The 17542-nt window shown below is 47.5% G+C and overlaps 1 protein-coding gene across 1 annotated transcript in view; it reads left to right on the forward strand.

Moving 5' to 3' along the window:
- The window catches only part of SMAD3 (SMAD family member 3), a 68138-nt gene that overhangs the window by 35037 nt on the left and 15559 nt on the right, over nucleotides 1-17542 (forward strand). The window contains exons 2-5 of the mRNA XM_039723567.1: nucleotides 14361-14554; nucleotides 15687-15821; nucleotides 16481-16555; nucleotides 17315-17362. Of these exons, the coding sequence (XP_039579501.1) occupies nucleotides 14361-14554; nucleotides 15687-15821; nucleotides 16481-16555; nucleotides 17315-17362 (452 nt within the window). The remainder of the gene's footprint in view (nucleotides 1-14360; nucleotides 14555-15686; nucleotides 15822-16480; nucleotides 16556-17314; nucleotides 17363-17542) is intronic.

Raw genomic sequence — 17542 nt, forward strand, 5'->3', positions numbered from 1 at the left:
CAGTGGGCACCCTGGCCCTGCTCCAGATTTCGGTTTAGTTTTATTTTATTTTATTTTATTTTATTTTATTTTATTTTATTTTATTTTATTTTATTTTATTTTATTTTATTTTTACTTTATTATTATTTTCTTAAAATTCTATTTAATTTTCATTTCATTTATTTTTATTTCATTCTTAACATCAACTGCTCCAAAAAACCCCAATGCCACCTTTTTACATGGTTTCCATATCTGTGCCTCTTGTAGCCATCCATGTTGCCTTTTTTGTTACTAAGTAGTCAGCCAGAGCTTTTGTAGCAGTGAAATCCTTCTATGTGGGAGGGTGTGGCCCTTGTGGAAGTTTCAAAGGCAGAGACAATCTTATCTTCCTACAAAATACGAGTGAATGATTAAAAGCAGGTTTTAAAAGAATCCCTGAAGAGTCATGATGATTTATCAAGGGTGATCAGCAGAGGACAGCAGAAAGGATTGGTGCTCTTTGCTTTACATATATACACATTTCCCCACAACCTTCCCTTCCTGATGCCACTCTGATTTTCAGTTTAAAAATGTATCTATTTAGTTCTTAGCTTGTATTTCCCCCTCTTTCCTTTCCCTGCCTGTAGAAAGAAACTGTGCATTTCCCAGGATTTGCTCACCTGGACTTTAGCTGCCATGTTTTGAAAGTGAAATCTGATGAATTGCTGCAGGAAGAATGGGATGGGGATGGTTTTGATTTCTTTTCCCCACGAAGCCATTCCCAGCGCGGTACCCAGGAGCTGCTCCTGGGATAACTGCTCCTTCCTGTTTGTCCTGGACCTGCTCATCCTGCTGGAAATGCAAATCCCCGGGTCAGGGACTTGCTCTTCCCTGCTGGCTGTGCATTGGCCCTGATATTTGGTGGCGTTTAGCGGGATCAGTGGGTGCTGCCATAAAACAATCCTCAAGAGCCGGGTGTGAAGGGCTGGAATGGAATTTGCTGAATTCATTCCGTGTGCAAATGAGCACACCCAGGTTCAGCTGGAGAGCTCTCCTGCAGGGAAACAAACCTTTCAGGTTTGGGGAGGCTGCTTTTGTGTGCCTTGCTGGACACCCCCTTCCACCTGAGAGCTTTCCATAGCTCTGGGCACAGGGAGGTTCTGAGCACAGATTAAAGTGTCTCAGTGCTCCTGGCTTCTACCCCAGGCTCCTTCAGGGCTTTTTGGTTTGGGAACTGTTATGCATAACTGCATTAATGATTTCGAGTTTTGACATCTATTTTTGTAGTGTTGGAAAACTCCTGGAGTGTTTTCAGAGTCCTTGCACACTTGCACAGAAGGGAGCTGCCACTTGTATTTACAGAAAAGCATTGGAAGCAATGGGGACAATTTTGGTAAAGATAAAACACTTAAAAAGCACCTGAAGATTTTAAGAACTTGGGTTTAATTACCAAATCCAGCTAAGCTTTATGTGCTAGAACAAGAAATTCGTCTCACTTTGCTCTGTTGGAGAACTGTGTCCCCAGAGCCTCACTTTTTTCTATCTGGTGTGGTTTTTACCATTCTCTCATTTATGCTAAACAAAATATTTTTCCCTTCAAGCCCAAATATTGCAAATGGCAGCAAGGAATGCAGAATATGATGTATTCCAGTTACCCAGGGCACTGGTGTTTTATCTTTGATTTGTGCTGAGAGAAAGGAGATACCAACAGTGCTTCCCTGACAGGGAGGAGGAGGAGGAGGAGAAGTATTTTCAGCATTACAACCCCGTGGTGAATCAGCACATCTCCAGGCTGGGTTTCCTGCTGTGGGCAGGACGTGGTGCAGCTCTGGGTGCAGAGATGGGACCCCAAAGTTCCACTTCCTCACCTCTCCCAATCTCTGAGACAACGCAGCCACATTCCCACCAGAGCTTCCCACCACTGCTCCCAAACAGCGTGGGATTTTTGGGGTGAGGAGCACGGGCCTCTGGGGTGGAGTAGCACAGGGCTCTGGGATGGAGGCTGCAGGAGCAGGGGGCTCTGGGGTGGAGGAGCACAGGGCTCTGGGATGGAGGCTGCAGGAGGCACACAGGGCTCTGGGATGGAGGCTGCAGGAGCAGGGGGCTCTGGGATGGAGGCTGCAGGAGGTCACAAACCCCTGTCCTACTTTCTGGTCTGGGTGGCCTGATTTGCACAATGGTGCCAGTTCACACAGGGCTGTTTGCAGAGCACAGGCAGGATGTGCGCCGCGCTGTCTCACTGCATTATCTGCTCCTGGTGTATTTTTAGGCTCTTGCGTCCATGACAAAATATTCAGTGACAGTATATTTGCCCACAAGCCTTTGAAGGTCTGTTTTTGCCTCATGGAAGAGCTCCCATTGTTTGGGACTCAGCCAGCCTTTCAGCAGCAGTGCTGTGTGTTTTGCATGTCATCTCCATAATGTTTCTAGAAACAAACTTTGGGTTGCTTTCAGTAAAGCCACGGCTCTGCCTCAGAAAGGTTGAGTTTGTGGCAGGCTGGCTGCTGCTCAGTCCCGGGTGCCAAACAAGTTGTGGGCAATGCTGTGAAAGCAGGGGAGGGTGTGTGTAATTCCAACAAACAGAGCAGCCCGAGGAGGAGCTGCTCTCCTCCCTCCTGCCTCTCCAGATCCCTGCAGGGGGAAGACCTTCCCGGAGATCCCCAGGTCAGGCAGCAGAACGGGAGTGCAGGCTGCTGGTGCAAGTGCTGCACTGGAATGTGGGAAAGCCGTGCTCTGAGGAGCAGGATGGAGACTTCTGGTGTGAAGTCCTGGGCCAGAACTGTGGAACTTTCCACCAGCACTGAGAGCTAATTCCCTAAGCTCAGCATATTCAAAGCCTGAATTCAAAACTCATCTTTTCCATGAGTATTTTTTTTTTTCTCACAAGCTCACAATGGATAAAAATAAAATCTTAAGAACTAATCCAGTTAAGCTTTTCCTTGCTGGCTGAGAAGAGAGGGAGACAGGAGGAACAATGAGCACTTTGTTTCTGTTTTGCAATATCTGGTCAGTGGTCAGATACAACAGAGTTGAAGGGGTCACATAACCACAGATCATTTGGAGCTGGATGTGCTGCATTACAGGTCTGGGTGGGACATTTTCGGGGGGATAGAACCAGCATGAAGACATGTGGGCATGGTGGCTTTAAAGACTGAAGAAGATAAATCCTTTTTTTCAGGCTCATCTATAAATCAATTACCATTTGTTCCTTATTAATAATTTAGCTGCCAAGAACGTGCTTATTGCTTTAGAAGAGGGGGAAAAATACAGACTGTCCCTGTACTGAGGAGCTGGCAGGCTCAGAGATGCAAGGCAGCACTCCTGGGAATATCCAGGGAAAACTGTAACCACGTACTGTATTAATTACTTCAATAATTTTGCACTTTCTGCTCCCTGCAAACCTTTTTGTCTGTTTGCATCGTGTTGATCCTGGTTGGTGCTCTCAGTTTAATCAGCCTTCCCAAGGAAACGAGATGGTGAAGGATCATCCTTCCATCTCTTCAGGGCTGGAAGGAATTTCTGCACCACTGTCATGCTGAAAGCTGCCAAAAGCAGGGAGAGGGGCCCAGGTGGGAGGGGAGGAGAAGCCAAAGGAAAGCATGTGGGGGATGTCCAGTCTGGACATGGAGTTTGGGACAAGCTGCTGTTGGTATGAGCTCTCAAGTGTGGTATAAAAGAGGGCTGGAGTGCCTTGAGGACAAGGGCTTGAACTTCATACCCCTGAGAAGATATGGGACGATGTGAGAGAGGAGGGTGATTGATGGGTCACAGTGATAATTTTAGCAGCTGTGTTTTCTGATGGGTTGGAGGAACAAGATCTTTATCTGATGTGCCAGAGAGGAGGAAGAGATTACTTGGGATGACATAAGGACAGGCAAATTGTTTTGATTGCTAAAAGGGCAAAGAAGGGGTAGGTCTTCACTTGCTTCAGAGGTTTGGATTTTTGGTGGTTTTTTTTTTCTTTAACTTTTGTATAAGAAAATGTATCAAACAATAAATGGCTGGGAAGGCCACTAGGGGTGGTCTGTAGCAGGGGGTCTGGGTGGTGAGTAGTTTCAGAGTAAGGTTTGGTGCAGCAGGTCTGTGCCAGGATGGGGCTGAGCCTGGGGGTTCTGCTGCAGGTGCAGGCAGTGGCTTTGCCATCCCCAGCACTGCTGGGGCAGCACAGAGAGACACAGCACAGGTGAGGTGCAGAATCAGAGAATAACAGGCAGGTTTGAATGGGAAGGGATTTAAATCCCACCCCATCCCACCCCTGCCATGGCAGGGACACCTTCCTCTATCACAGTCTGCTCCAGCCCTGTCCAGGCTGGCCTTGGGCACTGCCAGGGATCCAGGGGCAGCCACAGCCCACCCTGACAGGCAGGAATTCCTTCCTTATGAAATCTCCCCTCTGCCAGTTTAACCTGTTAAGGAACAGCACAGGGGTGTTGGAATGCAGAGCATGGAGCTGCCAGTGCTGGGGGACAGCCCCTGGCACAGCCCTTGGCATGGATTTGAGCGCTGGTTTTGGATCAGCTGGCTGCAGGACACTGCAGAGTCCTTCCCCTGGCAGCAGCTCGGAGTGATTGCAGCAAGTTCATCTGGGAGAAGGATGTCTGCAGGGTTGGAGGTTTGGGAATGGGATAAGGAGTTGGACTTGCTGGTGTTTAATGTCTCATTGAGAGGGGGAGTTGGATCCTGTTGCAAACAGAGCAGACTCTTAGTAAATAGGCTGAGTGCTGTGAGGGGGAGGGTGCTTGGTCACTGCCTCTGTGTGTTTTAGAGCAATCACATTTGTTTCACGGAGTTGTTTTTTTGAGGATGGAGTGGGTGTGTGGACCAAAGGCTTAGTCACGAGGGGAGGGGAAAGAAAACTGTCTTGACTTGTGAAGTCAAATATTTGTGACTTCTCCCATTGTTTTCCTATCTTTGTGTAGTTTCTGTCCATGCTCACATGCTGTGGGAGCGAGCAGTGCTGCTGTATCTGTGTTTGCCATTATTCCTCTTTGTAGCATCCAGCTATTCCCAGAGCATTCCTGCTCTTTTCACCCTTGCTCTGTGCTGTGTCCTCACCCTCCTGCCCTGGACAGCCCGGGCAGTGTTTAGGCAAGGTGTAGGTAGTGAGACATCTCCCATCAACAGAACCTGGAGGTGCTTAAAACCATGTGGATGATTCAATGGAAAGCCCTCTGTCCTCTGAGTCACTGCTGAGCCAGGCACCCAGCAAGTGCATTTGGTGCTCCAGAGGAGACAGAAAAAGGCCATAATTGAGCCTTACCCCTCTGTGCCTCATCGTGTTGGTTTGGAGGAGCTGGGTGGTGTTCCTGGGTCTCCTGTCTGCATTTCATCTGCACAGTGATTATGGCTTGCTCAGAAGTTCCCCCAGAGCTTTGATTTGGAGCGAGCCGTGGTGGTCTCATGGTGCCATCAAAGTGCTGGGGTGTTGGTGTTGGCTGCCACTCAGGGTTTTGGTGTCCCTCTCATCCTGGCTGCACCACAGGCATGGACAGAGCTATTTGTGCACTTGTAGAACACTGAAGGGTTTGAAAGAACTGGGCATTGTTTTGTTTTCTCTGGATTCCCATTCAGGGCACAGCAGAGGGTGTTGGGCTGCTGCAGGACAGGAGGGATCTCTCCAAAGAACTCCCAGATTTTATCTGTGCCATTATTGCCCAGGAAGGTGTGAGGGCTGTGTGGGGCAGAGAGGAGGACAGCATTCCCAAACAGCATTCCCTGCCCCTTTGGGGAGTGCCAGAAGCCCCTGCACAGCCCAGCCCAGCTCTGTGTGCCTGGCACCAGCCAAGAGGGGCCAGAAAGGAAATGAGGAAGAAAAACATCCCTTCTTTCTGGAATTCTGCTGGCTGTTTTCCATCATCTGCCTGGCTGTGTCACTGTCCCCCCAGAGCAGCTGCCAGCTGCTTGTCCCCCCGTGTCACCTTGGCCTTCCAGTGGTTGACAGGGGTTGGCATGAAAATCAAAAGCAGCTTTAAAATGTGCTCTGGCTTTTTCAAGTACAAACTAATATTTACCTGTGAGTCTGCTTCCCTCCTCATTCCCTCACCTTGGCAAGCTCCAGATCTGGTTTAAGCTCAATGTTTAAGCATTTATCCAGTGAGGTTCCCTGGACGTGAATATCAAATATTCTTTGGAGTTTGGAAGGGGGAAGGGGGAGCTGGCTGCAGGAAAGGTACCTGAAATGGCTCTCTGTTCCTTAAATGTGAGTTTGGATGCAGTTGATATTTTCAGCTGTTCGTAATGGACACCTCATGGAAAACTTTTGAAAAACATCTCATTTGGGAACAGTTCTGCGTCCTGTGGTGGTTGAAAGGTGACCTGTTTTCATGCTGGGGTTTTTTCTGGACTGTTCTTTAATCACTTCTTGCCTCAAGCTTTTATTACTACTGACATTTACATGAAAATAAGGCATTTGTTTATGTTGATTTTAGCCACTTGCTTTTTCCTGGTGCATTTTGTGTCACCCCAGCTGGATTTCCACGCAGCAGTAGCAATGCTGAAAGCCTGGCAGGAAGGGCCCTGTGCTCACACACGCTGGAGATCCTGTTTGGGTGATAAGAGTGACTTAGCGTGATCCTGGAGCTGTGCACAGCTCTTATTCATGGAGCTACTCTCCCACACATCCTGCATTAGTCACAGCTCAGCTTTGGAGTTAGACATCCTCGCTCCAGGAGCACCAGGGCAGGGCAGAGTGAAGGACAGAGGGAAATGGTGCAAACAGACAGCAGCACCGTGCAAAAATCACATTTCTGGTGAGCAAGAATTCCTTGTGTCCCGCAGCGTGGGGAAGATAAGATACTCTTCCCCCTCCTTTTCTCAAAGTTTTTCAGTTTTTTAAAAACATAATCTGTAATTTAGGGAGGCAGAATTTGGCTTCCATGAATAAGATAATTATCTTGGCTGGAGGAGGTGGCTGAGGGAGTGACTTCTGCGAGGGAAAACAACCCTTGTCCTGCTCTGGAGAGTCACAGGAAGAAAGGAGCTTTTCAGGTAGGCCCCATACACAGCTTCCTTTCTGCTGCTGAGAGTTTGAGGTGGGGAAAAAATATTTCAGCTTCTTCTTCCACCTCTCTGGTCCAAAGAACCCTTTTTTCTTATTGTAAGAATAGATGAGACTAATAACCCCAAAAGCAGCAGCACCTCCTGCCTGCCCTCAGCCTCCTCTGAGGTGCTGTAAAAGCTGATTATGAGACAGAGGAGTTTCCAAAGTGCTTCCTCCAAACACAGCCAACACTGATTTCACTGGTAATTACAGACAGAAGAGACTGCTCGATATTAACTGCTGTGAGCTTTTCATGAGCAGCTCCATCTGAAATCTGCAGCACTCCCCAAAGACATCCCATTCTTTTGGGCTGCCTTTTGGGGCTGGATTGCTCCTGCATCGCTGGTGACTCACAACAGAGCAACTCAGAGTTGTAAAATCAACAGAGCCTGCTTCCAGTACCCTTTTCACCTCAGCACACACCTTGAGTTAACTCCTGGTGGAAACTCCTGGTGGAAACTCCGGGGTTTGTTTGGGTCGCTCTGTGTCATCGGGATTAGGGGGAAGCCTGTGGGAATTGCTCTGGGATGAAGCACATGGGAAGTGATTCACCCACAACTGATTCACTGGAGCTGGGAAAGCTCCTTTGGAATACAGAGGTGGGTAAATAATTCCTTGGGAAAAGGGGAGAGGCTCTAAGGAACCCAAGAAGATTTTTGTAAGCAAGCTGGGTTTTATTTAGAGGAGACCAGATCCCCTCACGTGTGGGATGGATCCCAAAGGACATCCCTGGGGAGGAGGCTGGAGGAAGTCTGTGGGACCAGGTCCCCTTGTTTGTGGTGTGCTGTTAATTGCTACTGGTTGTGCAAATAATTACATATGTGAGTCCTGCTAACCCAGCTTGAAAAGCAATAGAGCACAGAGCCAGTGGGATTAAGGGAAGACTTGAAAGGCCTCTGTAATTCCAGCAGAGCATTGATCTCTGCCTTAAGTTGCTTTTGAAAATGGGAGATGGGCACTCTGGAAAATTTCACCCTGGATCTCATTATCCGTGCGGGGGAGGTCCAAACACAGATGGGCAAACCTGCAAATAGCTGCTTTTCAAATTACAGGAAAAGCAGCAACATTTTCACTGTATAATAAAGAAAATAACAGCAACGAAGCTCGAGTAGCCTCAAACTATTCCAAACAAGATAATTGGAGGCTGGAGCACAATGTATTTTTAGCTATATCTGCTATAAAGTAAACATGTTCTTTGTCCAGGACCACCAGAAATGTTTCCATAAGAAATGTTGGCTTTGTCCCAACTTGATAGAATGCACAAACATTTGTCTGAGGAGCCAGTTCCGACTCTGGTATTTATACGAAGGTTCTGTTGAAGGCACTGGGAATTGTATATATTGTGAAGGGGAGGCCAAGGTCTTAAAACTGTCATTTTTCCACCCTCCCCCAGATAATCCCTTTTGCCTTGGTTAGCACACACATATTTGGGGCAGCAGTTCTTGGTGTGAGGCTTCTGTCCAAGCACTGTGCAGCACAAGTTGCTTTCTCCTTTCTTCCCTGGGTTCTCTTGCTCTGGCGTATCTGGGTTATATCAACAGCTGATGCTGATTTGCAGAACTCCTGATTTCAGTGAAAATAGGAGCAGTTTTTTCCCTGCAGCATCAAGAAGATGCACATAGAAACTGGATATTAAATGTAAATCAGTGTAAGTACCATGGAGGCTGACAGAATAACTGAGTTTTACAGCAGCTTTTTTTGCCTTTTTCTTCTTTCTGATTGCCATGTGCTCCAGTAATTCAGTCTCCCTTGAAATGCTTTTGTTTTGGATGCACTCTGGGTTGTAGAAGATGATCTGAATTTCCCTGGCATTTCCACCCATCCCTTTTCTCCTCCTGAGAGTGCCCTGCCCATCCAAGCCCACGGCCCCACCAGGATGCCTGGAGTCCCCTGGGAGAGGGGAAGTTGCTGCTTTGCTTGGATGAAAGTGTGCTGGGTTTTGGATTTCAGCTCTGGAGTTAAATACGGGATTCTGGGAAGGAATGACGAGCTCTGATAAATGACTTTTCAAAAAGGCACGTTCAGAAACCTCTCCTGGGCCCACTCCCTGCACCCTCAAGGCTCAAGCACGAATACATTTCAGTGAGCCTGACACAGATTTGGGCCAATAAACTTTGCTGAAATCAATAAAAGGACCAGGACTGCTTAGAAAAACTGGGTGTCACATTTAGAGGTACCAGGGATGCAATACCTTCAGAAACTCAGCCTCAAATTCCACTTCCACCCTTTATTTTCTATGGAGAAAAGGCAGAAATATTGCAATGTATATTAGGAAGTTTGGAAGTGGGTTTGATTAAGCCTTAATTAAGCATTAAGATATATTCTGTCCTTTCTGAGGTAGGAGGGTGTGTGCTTGGGTCTCTGGGGTATCTTATTTGTTTGCTGTGCTCCTGGCTATCAGGAAAAGGAGGAGCTGAAAGAAATAGAGGGGCATAAAATTACAAAATGGCTAAAAATAGAGGAGAGGGAGCTGGGTTTGGTAGCCACCAACCAATACCCTATAGCTGGGGCAGAAACAGACAGGGTGTAAATAACTGAGATCAGTGAAAAATACAGGAGAAAAAATAGTTGGTGATACATGAGAAAATGAGATCTCTCCATAGCTTCAAAAAATCTGAATTAAACGGAGAATGGAAGGGGGACAAGGCTCTGTGGAGCAGCAACAATGGGCAGAGAGTTTATGGTAAACCAATAAAATGTACTTATGTCTGAATGTGAAATTAGACTCTGAAAAATACGGTCTCAAGGCACCTGCTAAAGAGCTTACTGGAATCTTAATAAATGACTCATGCTGTCATAATCTGATCCTGACATCAACTCCCAGGGCTGGAGTTCTGCAGCTCGGGAGAGGGGGAAGGGGAGGCTGCAAGACTGGGATGGAAATGGGCAGGTAAAAAACCATTTACACAAGAGATATTGGTAATTTTTGCTATTTTGCTCCTTTGCAAACCCAGAACAAACAAGACTTGAGCAGAGGAATTCTGCAGCACCAGAAAAAACCAGGAATTTTTCTTTACCTGATGCTCTGGGTTGTTTTGTGAAGGATGTGTGGTTTCCTTCCAAATCCAAAATAAGATTTTAGTGGGAAGAAAGAACCAGATGAGAGAGTTACCAGCACAAAATAGGGGAGATCATTGAGAGTACTGAGGGAGAGATTAATTCTTCTCTCCTGGTCCTGCCTTAGACACAAACTTTTCTTTTGCTTTGGGAAATCCTTTAGCTCCATTCATTTCGAGGTTATAAAAACTTCCCCTCTCCATAGACATATGTTGAAAATTACATTTATTAATTCTTTTAATCTTCTATAAATTTTAAACAGGACTGTTAATTATTAGCTTCCTCTCTGGCAGCACATTGCAAACCTCAGCTTGACACAGGGAACTTCTTTTTCCAGACCTTGAATGACAGACTGTTAAAAGTGCCCCAGAAATTGGAAAATTCAGAGCAAATTGAGGGGAAAAGATGGCCAAGGATCACCTTTGGGTTACAAATGTGCTGTGTGGGTCATTTTTCTATTCCCTCTGGTTGATTTGGCCGCTGCTGAGGGAAAGTTGAGATTTTCTCCAAGTGCTCAGTGAAGCCCTGTGGGTATTACAGAGCTCTGCACACACCAGCCAGATTCTGTACAGGAATAAATGCTCATTTCCCTGCTGCAGCCCAGGTGCAGGGCCAGTAAGGAACTGCTTATCATGTTCAGGGAAAATCACAGCCTGTGCCCACAGTTCTGGGTGAGTTTAGAGCAATGGCAACTTATTAGTCATGGGTTTAACAACCAGCTCCTGCTCGGGGTTTTTAACGGGAATAATTTCACTTTTTCTTCCTGATGGTTTTTCTTTTTTTCCTTCTTTCCTTTTTTGCACACGCTGGTGTTCCTGGATACTTGAATTTTTTAGGCATTTTGCTCTCTTGCAAGATTAATGACATGGATATAAAACTGATGGGGAAGGGAAGGGATTGGATCTCTAATGGAGTAAATCTGAATTTTTCCAACCTGGGTAAAACTATTTGATTGCTTAGATCACTTTCCTTAATTTGCACTCCTAGTTTTTGCACCCCTGATTTCAGCTTTGCTTTTTAAGCAAGATGGGTGCAAGGAAGAGTTTCAGTATCCATCTAAAGGTAGCTGCAAAATGCTCAAAGAGGAACAAATAAAATAACCAAAATCTTTCAGAACGTGGGGTGGGTTTTTTGTCTTGCGCAATCCAGGATCTTACAAATTAACTACAGTTAAAAAAAGCAACCACAAAACAAACCCAACAGAAAAACCCCAACAACAACAAACCCCAAACAAGCAGAAAAAAAACCCCAATCAGGCCTGGAAATCAAATTCAGGTTGTGCAATGTTCTCCTGTTTAAATCAGACAGATTGTTTAAAAATAAAGCTTCAATGTTGCTGTCATTTTTCTCCCTCCCCTCCCTGGTTTTGCCATTAAAGCCTCACTGTTGCCTTTTGCTCTTTGAGCAGCTTTTGGCCTTGGAGAGGCAGCTTGGTGTGGTAAATTTCCCTAGGAACTGGTTTTTAAGGATGGATCCATCCTAAAGGTGCTCAGCCTGAGGGATTCCTGGTTCCCAAGGACTCCATGCAGTGTAGGAATACTTGGATGACAAAGCATAAATTATGCTGGTTTTTAGAGAAAAATCCAGTGCTAAATTTGGGGTAAAAAATGTCAGTAATTTCCAAGACAATCCTGTTAAATAGCATGGAATAATAAATGTACCAAGGCAGTTGTGCAGGGGGAGCTGCTCAGCCCAGGCTGGTTGAGGAGAGGTAAAAGGGAGGAACGAGGGAAATTTGGGTGAGATTCTGCTGATTGTAATGAACCCTGGGAGTGCTGAGCTCTGGGATGCTTTGGGATCAGCCCTTGGGATCAGCCTGTGCTTCAGAGCAGGACCAAGGAGTTGTGTGTGCCCTGGAGATCACTATGGGATGGTTCTGCACATGGGACACTGCTGGGGACACCCCTGGGCAGAGCAGTGCTGGCTCCTCTCATCTCCTGCCCCATCTCAGCCGCACCAGGAGTTGCTCCTTGGGAGGAAATGCTCCTTGAGGGCTGAGAAAATGCTCCTGGAGGGCTGGGGCAGGACAGCAGGAGGAAGTGGAGCTGCCCTGTTCCCCAGCCATGTTCCCAAGTGCAGATGAGGCTGTTTTGTCCCAAGTGCCTCTGTGGGGAGCCTGAGGAGAGATTTCCCAACCAGAAAAACCCAAGGAACCCGCAGGGCTTTGGGGAAATAGCATTCCTTTCACCTTATCTCTTATGGAGGGGAGAGGGGGAGGTTGCTGGGTTGGAAAATAAACCAGATGGCTCTGTCATTGTAAAAAGTCTCTTCAGATAAGAGTGCAGGGAATTCCATCTCTCTCTGTGCTGTGGGCAGAGCCTGGCTTGGGGGCAGGAAGAGCCCTTTCCCCTCCAGCTGATTGGTGTTGGGGAATGCAGGGAGAGCCCCATCCTGGGAAATAACCCCAAAGTCACGTTTTGTGTTAATGCCCCACCTCAGCTCCTCAGCCCAAATCCACAATATCCACGTGCTGCTGGAGACTGGGAGCAGCACTAACACTTCCCACTGCTGAGATACTTGGAATATTCTCTCTGAGTCTTCTTTTTTCTGTTTTCTCCTCACTTGGGTGCAAGAAATGCTGCCAAGCAGGCAAAGGTGAGGGGGATGGAGAAGCACTCCTGGTTTATTCCTTGTCTCATCTCCTTTTGCTAAATTCAGTGAATATTTTCGTATGTATTTTTTAAAAAGTTTTCCCAACCTGATTAGTTTTGAGGTCACATCACTGCAGCCTTGGCTCCAGTGAAATCAACACCAGAATTCCCAGCTTCCCCAGAAGCTCAGGTGTAACCACTCTCCTTGGAATATTCCCCAGTTTGGCTGGAATCAGTTGTGTTTTGCCTTCCCTGTTGTTGTAGCAGTGTTTGCAAAGGTGTGTGTGGTACCAAGCTCTGCCAGAGGAGCTTTTGGGAAAAGCTTAGGGCAGCCAAGATGAGCCCAGCCTCTTTGGGATAATTGTTTGTGTGTTTTGCTTTGGGTTCACTTTGTTTTTCTAACTCAGCTGCCAACACAAAGAACCAGGGGAAATAATTCCGAGTAAAATTTCAATTTTCTTTATTTTTCTCTCTCCTTGACAAATTAAAAAAAGAGCAATATTTCATTTCACCAAAGCCCTGAAGTGCTTCATTTGGGTCATTAGGAAAAGCAAGGGAAATGAAGGGTTAGACTTCAAAGGAAGTGCTTGGGGGCAGCTCCCATTCATCCAGGATGGAGGAGACCCTGCTCCAGCTTTTTCCTCTGCTGGAGAGGAGTTGGAAACTCTTGTCCTGCTTCCTGGGAAGGTTTGCTAGGAAAAGGCTGTTCTGGGTGAGGATGGGATTAGGTGGAAAATGAGCTGGAGGAGACACAGGCTAGATGTAAAAATAAAAACAAGCAATGTTGTAAAAGCTCTATAATTGATTTCAAGCTGCAACTTGGAAAATGAAACTGGAAGTCTTGGTTGTTTGTAAGGTTCCTGAACTTTATATAGACATAGTAGATAAATTTACATAAATGCTATCTGTATTGATTTTGTGACAATGAAATTTCATCTATCTGTGTTTTAGAAGTCCAGGTTTATTAACACACGTTTTAAGGTGTAACACCTTTCCAAGCACAGCAGAGATGGCTGAGAGCTGTGCAAACCCTGCTTGTTCAGGACACATGGTACCCCTGAATTGTCCTGTTCTTACTGGCTGTAGCTTTTGTCTCTGCCTCCTAATCGACCGTAAAATAGTAAAGAAAAATTCAAAAATCCAGACATCCAAGAGTAAATCCAGAGCAGAGCTGTTGCATGAAACAAATATTATTTGTTGAGGATGCTTCATCCAGGGCCTAGGATCCAGGAGAGCTGAAGAGGGACTTGGGACAAGGGATGGAGGGACAGGACACAGGGAATGGCTTCAGACTGAAAGAGGGTGGGGTTAGCTGGGATATTGAGGAGGAATTGTTCCCTGTGAGAGTGGGGAGGGCTGGGCTGGAATTCCCAGAGCAGCTGTGGCTGCCCCTGGATCCCTGGCACTGCCCAAGGCCAGGCTGGACACTGGGGCTTGGGAGCAGCCTGGGACAGTGGGAGGTGTCCCTGCCATGGCAGGGGTGGCACTGGATGACCTTTAAGATCCCTTCCAACCCAAACCAGGCTGGGATCCCATGCTTTTGGAGGGAAATCCTTGCCCTGAGGGGATGGGCATCAGCAGCGGCCTGGCAGCGCTGGGTGTTTGTTGGCGACCATGTTGGGTGTTTGTGGGTGACCGTGCCAGGTGTTGGTGACCATGCTGGGTGTTTGTTGGTGACCGTGCCAGGCTAGAGCCACCCCTGTGTCCCTGTGCAGGTCCCTGGATGGGCGGCTGCAGGTGTCCCACAGGAAGGGCCTCCCCCACGTCATCTACTGCCGCCTGTGGCGCTGGCCCGACCTGCACAGCCACCACGAGCTGCGCGCCATGGAGATGTGCGAGTTCGCCTTCAACATGAAGAAGGACGAGGTCTGCGTCAACCCCTACCACTACCAGAGAGTGGAGACCCCAGGTACACCACAGCCCTGCCCCTCTGCCTCTCCTGCAGCAGGAGCCAGCTCCGATGGCATTGCCAGGAGATCCCTGCCCTCCTCTGCCTCTCCTGCAGCAGGAGCCATCTCCGATGGCATTCCCAGGAGATCCCTGCCCTCCTCTGCCTCTCCTGCAGCAGGAGCCATCTCCAATGGCATTGCCAGGAGATCCCTGCCCTCCTCTGCCTCTCCTGCAGCAGGAGCCATCTCCGAGGGCATTGCCAGGAGATCCCTGCCCTCCTCTGCCTCTCCTGCAGCAGGAGGCATCTCCGATGGCATTGCCAGGAGATCCCTGCCCTCCTCTGCCCCTCCTGCAGCAGGAGCTATCTCCGATGGCATTGCCAGGAGATCCCTGCCCTCCCCAGCCTCTCCTGCAGCAGGAGGCAGCTCCCAGGGCATTCCCAGGAAATCCCTGCCCTCCTCTGCCTCTCCTGCAGCAGGAGGCAGCTCCCAGGGCATTCCCAGGCACAGTGGGTCTATTATTGGTGATAATCCCTTACTCTGTGGAGTAGGATAATTTATGAACCTGCACCCAGGGGGAAAATATCGTTGGGAATTGATGAAATCCAAGTGAGCAGGTTCCCAGTGTGGCACTATGTGCACATAACTCACAGCAGGAACCACAGCAGTGTTCTGTGCATCCCTCACTGCTGGGGTTAAATTAAGGATAAACTGTTGAGCTGGGTCTAAGAACAGCTCCCAGCTTCCTGTTCTGGAGTCTCCTCCTGCCTCTGGAAGAGACTTTGATCTGGAGCTGCAGGAGCTTCTGCTGCGTGTCAGCACAGATCTGCAGAGCCAGGCAGGATGTTTATGCTAATCCCACTGCCTGCTCCATCCTATGGGAAACTCATTCCTTGGGAATCATGGGGTGCACCAGCTCTTAAATGGTGTTTCAGGCAGAGCTGGAAGGGGGCAGAGAGACCAGATGTGCTCAGATAAGCTCTATCCCATTCCCAGCTGGGAATCAACAGCATCCTCACCTGCTGCTGCTATTCCAGAGGCAAACTTCAAATCCTGTCCCTTAACGGGCCCCTGTCTTTCAAGCTGTCACTGCAGCCTGGTTTCTCCTGGTTTCCTGCTGTTCCACTCACTGACTTTGTGGTTGTTGCACAGTGCTGCCCCCGGTGCTGGTGCCTCGGCACACGGAGATTCCGGCCGAGTTCCCGCCCCTGGATGACTACAGCCACTCCATCCCAGAGAACACTAACTTCCCTGCAGGTATCGAGCCCCAGAGCAACTACATTCCAGGTACCTTGTGTCTTCCATCCAGCGAGCAGAGGGAAGGGTCAGGGAGCACAGGGAATCCTGCCTGGGCATCCCAGACTGGGAGTCTGCCTGTCCAGCGTTCCTCTGGAGCTGCAGAGTGCAGAAATAGCTGGGAATTGGGAATGGGGGCACTCAGCATGTTCATGGCTTTGTTTTGTTGGGTTTAAACTCACCTCTTCATTCAGGGAACAGCCTCAGTTTGTTGTGAAATCTAAACTGGATGTTCCCTTACCGGGTTGAGATTTGAATGGAATTCAGCCATTTTGAGTAAAACTCTCCAAATTTCTGATGGAATTGAGCTTGTCTATTTATGTATCTATTTTACAAGCAATTTACACCTTATTTGCATGGACTAGTTATGCAGCTGCACTCCAGGAGAGGAGAAATATGTGGACAGAAAACTGCCTCCATGGCTTAAAGTTTCATGGGACTGAAAATCCGGATTTTTTTGTTTTCCCCCTCCTGTTATTCACAAATATGGATATCATCCTGGCTGTGCTGGCTCCTCCTTCCAGCAGCTTGAGAAAGAAAAGTAATAAAAAAGAATTTGAGCTCCTTGTGAATGACAAAGTGAATGTTTTTGGTGCCTAAAGTCTAGACTTTTCAGTTGCACTGACAGCGTGATGGTTTTGTGCCTCCAGAGACCCCTCCTCCAGGCTATCTGAGTGAGGATGGAGAAACCAGTGACCACCAGATGAACCCCAGCATGGATGCAGGTGAGTCACCTTTGGGGTTTTAATTTAGTGGCTGTATCCCAAAGGAAGTTGAATGTCCAGGTTTTCTCTCATTGCCACGAAAAGAAGTAGCCAGGTTTGGAATGAGGGTACCTAATTTTTGTTCAAATAATTCATATATTATGTTCAAATAGCCCACATTAATGTTCAGATGTCATGGATTTCCCTGATTATAGAAAAAAAAATAAAGCAACCAGCTCAGAACAGTGTGAAAGGAAAAATAAAAATGGGCTGTAACATCTGTCTGCATCCATGGGACATCCAAGTGCAGATACTGAAAATATAGGCCCAGAATTGGTGGCAGATTTACATGATGGAGGATAAAATTCTGACAGCTTTTTGGTCAGATCTGTGTAACCTGATCCAATACTCCATTGTCCCAAACCCAGCAGGATTTGGGATATAAAGTGTTATGGTTTTAATTTTATTTTGTCTGGCAATGTACACCCGAGCTCTTTAATGCCCAGCTAACTGGGTTTGTCAGGATGATACCTGAAAGCAAAACAGCCAAGTGCTGCTCAGTTTGGAAAGTTAAAGGGTTAAACTCCAGTGAATTCCCTGTGAAGGGGCAGCAAGTTGATATGTAAGGAGTAGTGAACATGAGAGAAGCTGCAGTGTCAGAATTGAGCCTGCAGTGAGCACTGGGCTGTCCCTCCAACAAGCCTGGGCAGCCCTGCAGATCCTGTGAATGTTTTCCTGGTGCAGATTCCGTAGCAATAATTACCCCATCTTGATTTTCAGGTTCTCCAAACTTATCACCAAACCCCATGTCTCCAGCACACAACCTGGGTAAGCACATGATCTTGGGAGCTGGGATTACAGTCAAGAGGGTGACATTGGAATGATGCTGTTGAAGTCATGCACTTTTTGCAATATTCCAATGGTTTTGAACTGCCAGAGGCAGCTTTGGATTGGATGTGAGCAGGGAATTGTTCCTGGGAGGGTGGGGAGGGCTGGGCTGGAATTCCC

This window comes from Passer montanus, unplaced genomic scaffold (genome assembly GCF_014805655.1).
Source record: "Passer montanus isolate IOZ18808 unplaced genomic scaffold, ASM1480565v1 scaffold5, whole genome shotgun sequence".
Lineage (NCBI taxonomy): Eukaryota > Metazoa > Chordata > Aves > Passeriformes > Passeridae > Passer > Passer montanus.